This window comes from Pygocentrus nattereri, chromosome 25 (genome assembly GCF_015220715.1).
Source record: "Pygocentrus nattereri isolate fPygNat1 chromosome 25, fPygNat1.pri, whole genome shotgun sequence".
In the NCBI taxonomy this organism is placed as follows: Eukaryota; Metazoa; Chordata; class Actinopteri; order Characiformes; family Serrasalmidae; genus Pygocentrus; species Pygocentrus nattereri.
Genome location: NC_051235.1, coordinates 20,521,870 through 20,533,828, shown reverse-complemented (window position 1 = coordinate 20,533,828; position 11,959 = coordinate 20,521,870). Strand labels below are relative to the sequence as shown.

At 41.3% G+C, this 11,959-nt stretch overlaps 1 protein-coding gene across 4 annotated transcripts in view; it reads right to left on the bottom strand.

Annotated features, from left to right (window-relative positions):
• Positions 1-4,539: 4,539 nt before the first annotated feature.
• kcnc1a (potassium voltage-gated channel, Shaw-related subfamily, member 1a) overlaps positions 4,540-11,959 on the bottom strand; it is a 54,466-nt gene continuing 47,046 nt past the window's right edge. The window contains exon 4 of one of the 4 annotated variants that reach the window (XM_017703544.2): positions 4,540-7,000. In XM_017703544.2, the coding sequence (XP_017559033.1) occupies positions 6,891-7,000 (110 nt within the window). In that variant the 3' untranslated portion in view covers positions 4,540-6,890. Of the gene's footprint in view, positions 7,001-7,577; positions 11,787-11,959 lie in introns of those variants that run through there. The other 3 variants (XM_037534699.1, XM_017703545.2, XM_017703543.2) reach the window with 3 other exon arrangements.

Sequence of the window (11,959 nt, the reverse complement as noted above, 5' to 3'; positions counted from 1 at the left end):
GCAAATTTAAGACATTTAATGTACATTTTAAATATCTGCATAGACATTTTATTTCATTGCTTTAAAAGTTAGGAGAGTAAGCTAAGTGATTATTCACATTTATATCTATGAGATTAGGATTTAGTGACATGTTGTGCAGTGCTCCATTCTACACTCATAAAAAATTGTTCTTAAGGGTTCTTTAGTTCTTAACAGCAAAAGGGTTCCACTATTCTTAAATCCAGGTACTATATTTTTGCTAAAAGCATAGAGATGGCATTGTTTAGATCTACTGTCTACAGCATTCTAAAACTGTTGTCTTCCTTTGCTCTGTGTGTGTGTGTGAGAACTGGGCTTAACTCTGTCTTTGGTCCCATCTGCAGAGCAAGACCCCATCATGGTCCTGGGGCTTTCCAACTGTATTCAGCTGTGACCCCTCTCACCTGTCTCACTTACCCTTGGTTCAGTAGCTTTGGCTTTGCTGTGTGAATTATAACATATAAATTAAACCAGATTCATGTAATCTTGGAATGATTTGATGTGAAATCAAATCCCTAACCCTAAACCTTTTGCTAAAAGTGTACAGATGGCATAGTTTATATTGTCTACAGCATTCTAAAACTCTGTTGTCTTCCTTTGCTCTTGCTTTCTCTGTGTGTGTGTGTGTGTGTGTGTGTGTGTATTCAAATGTATTCCAACTGTATTCAGCTGAGACCACTCTCAACTGTTCCACTTACCCTTGGTTCAGTAGCTTTGGCTTTGCTGTATGAATTATAACACATAAATTAACCCATCCACCCATCCATCCATCATCTTCCGCTTCTCCGGGGTTCGGGTGGTGGGGGCAGCATCCTAAGCAATGAGGCCCAGACCTCCCTTTCCCCAGCCACTTCCACTAGCTCCCTGGGGGGGATTCCGAGGCACTCCCAGGCCAGCTGGGCGATATAGTCACGCCAGCGTGTCCTGGGTCTTCCCCGGGGTCTCCTCCCGGGTGGACTTGCCTGTGGAGGCATCCTAACCAGATGCCCGAACCACCTCAGCTGGCTCCTCTCGACGTGAAGAAGCACCGGCTATACACAGAGGCCCTCCTGGATGACCGAACTTCTCACCCTATCTCTAAGGGAGAGTCCAGACACCCTGCGGAGGAAACTCATTTCGGCCACTTCTATTCGCGAGCTCGTTCGATTGGTCATTACCCAAAGATCATGACCATAGGTGAGGGTGGGAACGTAGATCAACTGGTAAATCGAGAGCCTTGCCTTATGGCTCAGCTCTTTCTTTACCACAAAAGACCGGTAAAGAGCTCGCATCACTGCTGACGCAGCACCAATCCGCCTGTCAATCTCCCGCTCCCTTGTACCATCACTCGTGAACAAGACCCCGAGGTACTTAAACTCCTCCACTTGAGGCAAGAGCTCATCCCCGACCCAGAGAGGGCTCTCCACCCTTTCCCGCCTGAGAACCATGGCCTCGGATTTGGAGGTACTGATCCTCATCCCGGCTGCTTCACACTTGGCTGCAAACCAATCCAGCGAAAGCTGAAGTTCACGGCCTGATGTCCCCAATAGGACTACATCATCTGCAAACAGCAGCGATGTGACCTTGAGGTCACCAAACTGGACACCCTCCATCCCCTGACTGCGCCTAGAAATTCTATCCATAAAAATTATGAATAGAATAGGTGACAAAGGGCAGCCCTGACGGAGTCCAACCTTATCGTGGTGGAGGGGTTTGCATGCTTGAATGATCCTAGGAGCTATGTTGTCTGGAGCACAAGCTCCTGGTAGGGTCTCCCAGGGCAAACTTGTCCTAGGTGACAGGCCAGACAAAGTGTGATCCATAATTACCTCTATGAAAACAAAAAGAAAACAGGACTTGTGTACCCTGCCTGGATCAAGGTTACCGGGACCTTGGGGGAGGGGCTCGCCAGCGAGCGTCTGGTGGCCAGGCACTTACTTATGGTGCCTGGCCGGGCCCAGCCCGAAGGAGATACATGAGTCCCCCCTCCCATTGACCCACAACTAATGGGAGGGGCAGTAGTAGGGGTTCGGTGCTTTGTGGATCGGACAGTGTCCGAAGGCGTGTTCTGATCCTCGGTTGCTGAAACTGGCTTTTGGAACTTGGATAAATTAACCCAGATTCATGTAAACTCAATGATTTGATGTGAAATGCTCCATCCTAGAAAAACTTACAGAGACAGAATTGTTTACAGTAGTGATAGGAACCAGAAGTCCAAAGTGTTTAATAGCTACCTCACAGACAGCTATTATATGAAATCATTATGAAAATGCTACCTGGTGCCTGAAACATTGTTTTATATATTTATATATATATATATATATATATATATATATATATATATATATATATATATATATATATATATATATATATACATACATACATACATACATACGTACATACACATATATAATATCACCTATTACGAAAAACTGCAGGCACCTCTCTCTCTGTGATTGTTGCTATCAGACACGTGTACAGAAAACTGGAGAAGAATTTGTGGCCATGGAGCTGCTCATGCTGCAGATTAAAAACGCAGTGCTGCACTGCTGAGGCACAGGAGAGTCCATGTTCTAGATTTAGGGCTGTGGGTGTTTGTTTCTTTACCTGGACTGAAGCCATCCTGGAGAGACTTGTAAGTCTATTCCGTGTGTGGTGTGTATGTGGGGGGGTGGGGGGGGGGGGGTTGCTCTGTTACCATAGCAACAGAACAAATCAGGTGAGTTCAGAAGGCAATGCAAAGCTGACATAACAGGAGATCATACATAGAGGGTAAAAGGTTCTACTACCTTGCTAATGTGTGACTTAATTTTACAAATGTAGTTTTTATGACATACTTTCAAGTACAAGTAACACACACACACATACACACACACACACACAACCCCAAATACATGCACAGAAGCCTCAGCTACCAGCTACTGCTGGTTTAGTTTTTTTTGCTCATCACAGGATCAGTCATGTCATTCTGGCTGGTTTATGTTTGCTATGACTACCTTTTTAACTCAATAATGTTTATTTACTTTGAATTAATTGAGGAATGAACAGAGCCTATTTGTTTTCCCTTCAACACCCACACAATAATATGGTTTCAGAGATTCTACTTTAGACCTTCAGTTTGAGCCAAAACAGTCAAAAACAAGGACAAACACCTTTATAGTAATGCCAATTTCTGCTGGTGCCCCTATTGGATTCTAGCAGTATGTTAACAGTAAGCTAGAATCAATTCACATGAACATTTTTGGCCATTCTAGTATGTACTTTAATAGTGACTCAGTAGGGAGCCCTGGCACAAGGCTGCCACTGCAGTTTACTATTTCTAACACCTGACAAACACATTGATCAGAATATCACTATTAACTTTTTCTCAAAAACTGCTCCCACCCATTGTAAATCAGTTTGTGATTGGTTGGTTTCACTCTTAGTTTCTAATTATGTTAGTAGAAAATCTGACAGGTTAGGTCTTAATTTAAGCCCCTGAAGCACCAACTGGTGACTTCATTCGGGTTTATCTATATAGATACCACAGAGAATAAAACACAATTGGACAATATTCCATTGGATGTTTAAAGCTTGTAAACTTTTTGTCTCCAGCCAAAACCTGACACTGAAATAAGAGTATTATTGCAACACTTGCAAACTTTAAAAACAACAACCATTATGATTATATCATAAAAATGCACAGTGTTCACAAACAATGTAAAGGGAAAAAACATAAAATCTTCTCACCACCCCCACTTATCATCACGTGAAACACTCAGCTAACTCAGAGACCCCTGATACTGTGTTTCACTTCATCACAATACAGAAGAAAAATATGTTATGATTTTGATTCACTATAAACATAAGGACTTAATTATATTAAAGAATATGGTGCAGTAATATAACTGTAGCACTTAACAGGTCCAGTCTCTGTCAGGGAGGAAGAAATGGGGAGTGCTTTGCAGAGTGAAACAGCTGGCATGTAAGCTGCATGTGTGAGTGAGACGGACAGAGAGAGAGAGAGCGAGAGAGAGAGAGCGAGCGAGAGAGAGAGAGAGCGAGCGAGAGAGAGAGCGAGAGAGCGAGAGAGAGAGCGAGAGTGAGAGCGAGAGAGCGAGACAGAGAGAGAGAGAGAGAGAGAGATTCAGAAAGCTACAATCATGCAGCACAGAGGCATGGGAGAAATAGGCCGCCCTTGAGAGCAGATCACACGCTTGCGTTGCTATGGTAACTGTATTAGGTATCTGGGTTGCCATAGCGTCTGAACAGATCAAAGCTCAGCAATAGAACAAGAAATAAAGAACGCACACACACATGCACATCTAACAGCAAGGTGAACGAGAGAACTTGTGATATATATAAAACAAACACAGTGAACTTTTACTCTTCTATAGATAATGCAGTAATATTTTAAAGATGAAAATAACAAATAAATAAATCAAAAAATAAATAGAAGAAAAAAGAAATAAGCAGCACCCTGTGGAGAGCAACTTTACAAATAACCAACAAGATAAACAAGAATAAACAAGAAAAATGTAAAAACAACTACACACCATGGAATGACTGAAATGTTTTATTCTTGTTTCTTTATATAGTTTCATAGTGTCTCTTTATTCAAATCATAAAATGTAACAAAAAATTTTAAAAACGTCTGCAGTAAAGAGCTCATTTGAAAAGTAGCCTTTATTAGCTCTGCTGCAGCTTTCTTCTATTGCTCCATCTTCAGAAGATACTTTTTAAAGCCCCAGTCAGGAACTGCCTAAACAGCAGTGCACTTCCAGATGAACACTGACTGTACAAACAGAGACGTGCTTGTTCATGACATCCAAAAATCGTTAAAATAGTTCCGCCAATTGTGGCAGTTTCTGACTGAGGCTTTGAAGCATTTTTAAGGCTAATGTTTCACAATCAGTTCAATTCAAAAATTGGTGTAAGAAAAGTGAAGTGTCATGCTGATTTACACTGTACGAGGCATCTTTTCAATTCACCACATTCATTATAAAGTGTTGAGCTGAGGTATGTCGATAAATTCATATATTTGCAAATCATGCTGTTTGCTTTCATTTACAGTATAATAGATTTGTTCTAATCTCAATCCACTGAATGGATTCCAGGTACCTAAGAAAGGACAAGAAAACAGCAACTCATAGGCACATACAAGCATAATATTAACAGATTTTGATATCTCATTTTTTATGATCTCTAGATAATATCCTGGTCTTGAATTAATATGCTCAAGAATTTAGTAGGTTAGATATGCGTTTATGTATTGCATGGCAGTAAGTCTATCGATGACTGTATTGCAAAAAAAAGGCAAGAACCACCATAGTACTTTAGGATAACTGCTGCAAATGCTGAAAATCACTTAATTGTAGCCCCACAAACTTCTTTTATACTTTCTATTTAGAGGAGAGAATCTTTCATAAACCCATCCAGACTATAATTGGTCATTTTCTAACATATTTCTGTAATATGTTACAGCAGAACTCCATAACACATGCATAAGCATTGAATAATGTATTTGTAAAGCAATTCATGAATATGTAAGAAACGTTTGTGTCAGTAGTCGCATGATGACAAAATGTTTTATTGGCATAAGGGGCAGTGAATGAAAGTGGCAGACATTTGTTCCATTTATGACATTGGGAAGTATATATATATATATATATGGCAAATAAGAAGTGCTACTTAAATGTTTTAAGTACTGTTACTTATTGGAGATAAGATTTTTGACTATTATTTTAGGAGACAGAATCAGTTGTTAATGTTGACATCACTGACATTTTCTTAACTGTAGTTTAGTTTAAGGTCCCACATGTTAACACAAAGTCATTTATTTCATAAAACATCTGCCACTTTGCAATCACTGGCATAAACTGTACACAAATACAGTATATCACTTTACAAATATGCTTTTTCAATACTTATGAGGTACAAAATATCTATGATGGCAGCCTTCAATTAAAGGGCTACCAATTCTTCCTTACATAATTCAGGTTCTTGTCTTATTGTACTCTGAAACCACATGCATTTCCAATATGTAGCTGATATTTAATCTCAGGTAATACTGAGCAGTGTTTTGAAAGCAGTGGCAGTGTAACTTTCTACAAACCATATTGTTAAAATATATTACAGACTGCAGATTTGTCTCAAAAGTTGACCAGTAGGATGATTCTCAAGAAATCAACCACCTTTGCTGCAGTATTTAAAGAAGTACAGTTTTAAATAGTTGATTTGCTATACTATGATATAAAACACATGCAAGAATAAAATTTATTTTACCTTGCATTCACTTACACAATTAAGTGAGGTCTTGTTTTCACTGATTTTAGTGTCTTTAGACTTGATGCAGGTTCAGGTAAAGCTAGTATAATCTTATATGGCGTGTAAAACTTGACTTCCAAAGTTGCAGCCTCAAGTTCTTTTTCAAAATTTCCAACAGTCTTTTCCAGGCTCAAAGGAATATATCGGCTAGAATGTGCAAACTGCAAAAAAAGGCAACTCATGTGTGGCAATAACAGTAAGAGCAACACTTTAAACACCTATCACAAAAGGCAGCTTCATGAATGGTTCAAGTTGTGATTGACAAATAGAGGTGGGATAGCGGGTAGCTCTGACAGAGGAACTGAATGAAACATCGCTCCACACTTTCAATGGAAACCACAAGCAGACACAAAAAAGCCTGTTCACAACACAGATATTCACACGAATCTAAAGACTCATGCAGTCAAATACATACTCCACCCTTGCTCACATCACAAGTAGAACAGTCAACAATAAGAAATGCGACAAACACAGCAAAGTTTTCTTCCTAGAAGGTTCTATGTGTGGAAAAAGGAGGGAACTGCATGATAAACTGCTTCCCAATTTTAGCCACCCATCTACGTTACAATAAACAGACAAAGTTATCAGGTGGGGGGAGGAGCCTTGTGAGCCATGCACAGAGTGGTTGGAACACCACGGTTCATGACACAAACAGAGTCTGCGGGCTCCCTGCTCCGGCCGTGCCGCTGAGCCTCTACAGACAGGGGAAAGAAAAGAGACAACACAACAGTTATTACCCGCACACACGGACAAGTGAGCGAAGTGGTGGATGGAACTTGAAAAGAGAAAAGGAAAGGGGGTGAAGGCAGGAGGAAAGATGAAAGGAGACCAGAGGGTCAGGCTGATGTGCTTTGTTCAACACAGCATGGTAAAGCATACACTTTTGACCATGTGTGTCTCCCATGCTGTTGCATACAACATTGTGCTGAATAGATGTTCATCGTTTCCCAAGTTAAAGCTGCAACGTTCAAACCATGCGTGTACACCTGCTGTTTCCTGAAAATGTTAATGGTTTAGTTCATTTTCATGCATTTAGTTAATTTTCATTTGGCGCAGGTGAACATGCTGACTCCACTGGGAAGCCCATTTTCTTGTTTTCTTCCTTTCACTCCTTTCAATGACCTTTTGATTGACCTCTTTTTGCCCTTTTGAACACCAGGCCAAAGAGAGTGTTGCCACATACCAGGAGAGAAACAGAGAAAAACAAACAAATAAAAATAAACATACCCAGCACATTCCTTTCCATTCAATGAAAAATCAAACTCTAAAAACAGGTTTCATACAAAATTTATTTCATGCTAGAATTGTAATCATTTTTCTCTTGTATCTATTGACTTTTTTGCATAACATTGTGCATGCATCTGATTCCCCCCTCCCCAAGTTCTAAATTGCATACAGTGCTCTTCTCTCGTAAATATACATTTGTCTTCTTTTTTTTATTATTTTAATCATTTTTGTACCTAAAAGAAAAAAGATATGAGAGAAAAGATGTGTAAAACATCTTGACTCCTTCCTTTTAACATGATGCCATTTTTGTCATTTTTGTCTTTATTTTTCAAAAATAACACTGTCAAAAGTCTGTACTTAATATGTCAAATAAACAGTTGCTCACTATAGCTCTCCACAGGATCTATTCACCAATAATTATAGCATAAAACAGAAAAATATCAACTAAATTTGCTCTGAATTCTTTTTTTTTCGCTCAATAAGATCCAGTATCACAAGCATGCCAAACAAACAAGATGAAAAAGTTGAATTTACCACATAGAAAGCTTGCTAACATGTTTTTTTGTCATATTTTTTTTTTACCGTCTTCCTCAGCAGTAACTTGTGTCTCATTCAGAATTTGAGGTCAATATGACCAGAGCTGGTTCACATGTGGTTAGTAGCACAAATGAAAATTTGGAAGAAAAACGTGAAGGATTTTGCTGCTTAGGAGAAGTACACTGTCTTTGAACATCTTGTAATCATGGCTACATGAAATGTATGCAAAAGTGAAGAACTTTTAAAAGAAAATATATCTTTTTTTCATACAGATATTCATAACAGCGGTAAGCTTTTTTCTTTTTTTTCTTCTTTTTTATATACCACCATGCAACTCATGCTAAAATGTACTGTTAAGAGTCTTCTACACTTGTCACCAAGGACATTGTAGGTAATATCATTAGTATGGTTAGTGGCTATAATGAACCATTGATTATTAAGCTTATTCCAACTCTTGACAAGCCTGTCAACAGATTGTACGATGCCTTCGGTGTTGATACACTGTCCACACCTTTAGTCCTTTTAAAAAAAAAGAGTCCTTGTCAATGAGACTCCTTGTGCCTTCGAGGGATCATCACGCAGAAAATCGTTCTTTGTGAAGAAAAATCGTTTGTTCCACTGCCGATATCCACTGTCCTGTCTCTCTCTCTATCTGTTTCTGTCTTTCTCTTTCTCTACATGTCATCTCTCCTTTGGAAAGCGACCTCACAGCTCTCAAGCCACTGTAGAGCCAAGAAACGCTGGAGAGGGGGAAACTCTAGGGTCAGTTCCCCTCCCTGAGTCGCTGTGGTTCCCTCTCAGGTTACGCGGAGCACTTCTGACTGCATATACTTAACTAGGACTGTCTCCTCTTTACAGGGATCTGCGGTAGAGAATACAGGGGAGGTGGGGTTGCTGAAGGTCATCCTGCCAGTGGGCCTTGGTCATTCAACTCATCTTAGACAATGAGCAGGAGGAGGTGGAGGAACAACAACGTGAAGAGACTTCTCACGGACGTGGGTTTATGGCAGAAAGAACAGCATCGGTTTCTTTCACAATCCAGATTACAAAAAAAATAGAGTAGAGAGAAAGAGCAATGGACAGGGACATACAGAAAGAAGGAAAGAATAGAGAGACACAGTCGCTGGGGATAGCAGAGAGAGGAGAACGGAAGTCTCTGGCATGCAGGAGACGTTTCTGAGGGGCCTTGCTACCAGGTACCTTTGGATGGGACATATTTGATGACCCATTTTGCAGGTAAAGGAGAATAAAGATGGGGGGCATGGGGGGTTGCAGCAGAGTAGGTTGGCCAGAGTAGGTTGGATCAAGAAACAAAAGAAAAGAAGAGGTGCAGGATGTCTAGGAAAACATCTTGGGCTTTAATCTTGGCTTGAGGGATTGGAGGAGGCTACAGGTTGCCGCTGACTGACTACATTCAAAAGACTTCTTGTAGAGGTTCGGCTAGCTGAGTGCGTGTAGGTTTGCATGGATATGCATGTGTGTCTGCTGGTGAACAAAAGAGGGCCACAGTGCAAAAATTACTATAAAGAGGGAGGATCAGATGGAACCTCAGGCATGTCTTTAATCTCTGATGTAAACTCTGTCACTGAGTCAAATGATGGACAATAGGGTACAATAGCCTGGCCTACACTTTCCCTGAGAACTTCTGAACATTCTTTTGACGTTAACTTTCTCTCTAATGGCTCTGCATAAGCCTGAAGGTAAAGACAAGACAAACGGCAGTGACAAAGAGCCATTGAGACAAGGGGGAGAAGCTGGGGACAGCAACATAACTCCTTAGGGTGATGACCAGAGAGGCGGACAGAGCAGATCAACACTGCAGGACAGGATGGGAGTAGCAAGGAAGGGTTTGTGGGACTCTAGGAGTAGGACTGACCCAGGGAGAGTGCTCTCTACCACTCCACCTTACATTCCCTAGAGGATGGAGGGAATGGGAGAATGGGAGCGCTGTAGAAGAGCAGGGCAGCCGCGGGACCCAGCGGATACCGACGCCACTATGGTGCCCATGCTCCGGGACTTTTGGTAACCTTGGTTTGGGTGGAGAGAGACGGGCAAATGGCAGTCTGAGATACAGAGGCTTCATGTTTTGCTTTTCTTTTTTTCTGGATTGTTTTGTATGTTTATATTTGGACAAGTTGTTGTCAGCAGCTATGGGTCATTTTAAAGGCTGTCAGGTTTTCATGCGGTTAAAGGAAGCACATACATGCACAGAGGAAAGGTTGCTTTGGGCTGGTATCAGGTAGGGGAAAGGATCACCAGTGAAGAGTATTGTGTCTGCCCAGGTCAGCTGTAGATTATGCAGAGATGCTACAATAAAGCTGACAATTTTAGTAAGGCCACTCTAAAGCTGTACACTTCCTTCAAACAGCACATTCTTTGCAATATGTTATATTGGCTTGGAATAATCAAGTGTCTGTCTAGGTCTAGTATACCTGAGGCAACATTTTTATACTTAAATCTTAGCAGGCTTGACATATTCTCCCTTAACGTGGATGTTTATTTGTACTTCAGTAAAGACAGAGTACTGGTCCTAGTTACGTGTATTAAGTTCCAGCTGGACAATCCATTACATAGGGGTCTTGACAACAGCTGTCCAGAAACATTGATGCACATTCTGACACTGTGAACACAGTCCCAGGAAAGCTGTCATTATAAGATCAAATTTCCATTCATGTCAACTCAACTCTTAGCTAGGCCTTTCCGTCAATTCCAAAGTATAAATATGATCTAACTTGTTATGGTATGAGTTCTCTCTTAGCGTACTCGCTTTTGGACCTCTCTCCTAGCCAATACCAGCCCCAGTTGCAGGACAAAACATGCTGGAAGGCCCATGACTGGCCTAAAGCATGCATCACATAGAGCAACACAGAAAAGTACATAATTCACCTTACAGGAGCATCCACTCACACACCCATACACATATGGTCACAGTCTCACTCACTCTTACATATAGGCTACATATGAGCACTCACACTGTCACACAGAAAAAAAGCTCTTACAAGTACAAACACAATCAACACACCAAAACAGAAATACACAGCATGTGTGTAGGTGCACTGTGTGCTATGTGTGGATGTTGACTGTGCTCGTGTTGCTTCTGACAGTGGGAACATGTAATTAAACAGAGCATGCTCACACAGAGCAAGACATCATGGTACACAGAGAGACAGTGCTATTGCTTAGCTATTGATGATGCTCTGGTGCAACACATTAATAGGCCTAGAGATGGTGACATAATCTGTTTAGAACAATAACACACAGACACACGGCCATCTCTGGTGTAGGTCTAAGGGATATTGTCTGAAATGTTTTATGACCACCTGTTTCTTGTTGCTTTGTCGCACTCTCTCAACTGAAAGCTTATCTATGCTCACTTCCACCTAAAGAGTTTAGGGTATATTTAGCGATGACTGTGGGTGAATGAATGTGCTGACATGTGCATGTTTCCTTACACTGCTTTACAATTATGGAAATGCTGTAGATGGTGGATCTCTCAAGCTTCAGGGAGTGAAGGGTCTCTTAGTTGCTAATGCGGTCCTAAGAGCACGCTCGCACGCTTTGCTATATGAGTTTAAAGTGGACTGGAAATCAGGTGGTTACTCTGGCATGGCCATCCTCCTGGCTGTGTGTCCAGCCTAGCTGCAGCAGTGGGTAGCCTTGCGGGCCGAGCGTCGGACCGGCCGGCTCCCCCCCTGACCTCCCTGAGAACGTTCCGGCTACAGGCCAACCAGGCACCCAGAGGATGAGGTGGGGTGGGGGTGTAGAGAGATGGAGGAAAGAACACGCACACATACACGGACGAACGGACGGGCAAGTGGAGGAGATAACGAGTAAAAAACAAACAAACGACAAAGAAAAAACAGAAAAAAGGGAAGATTAAGGTTGGCCC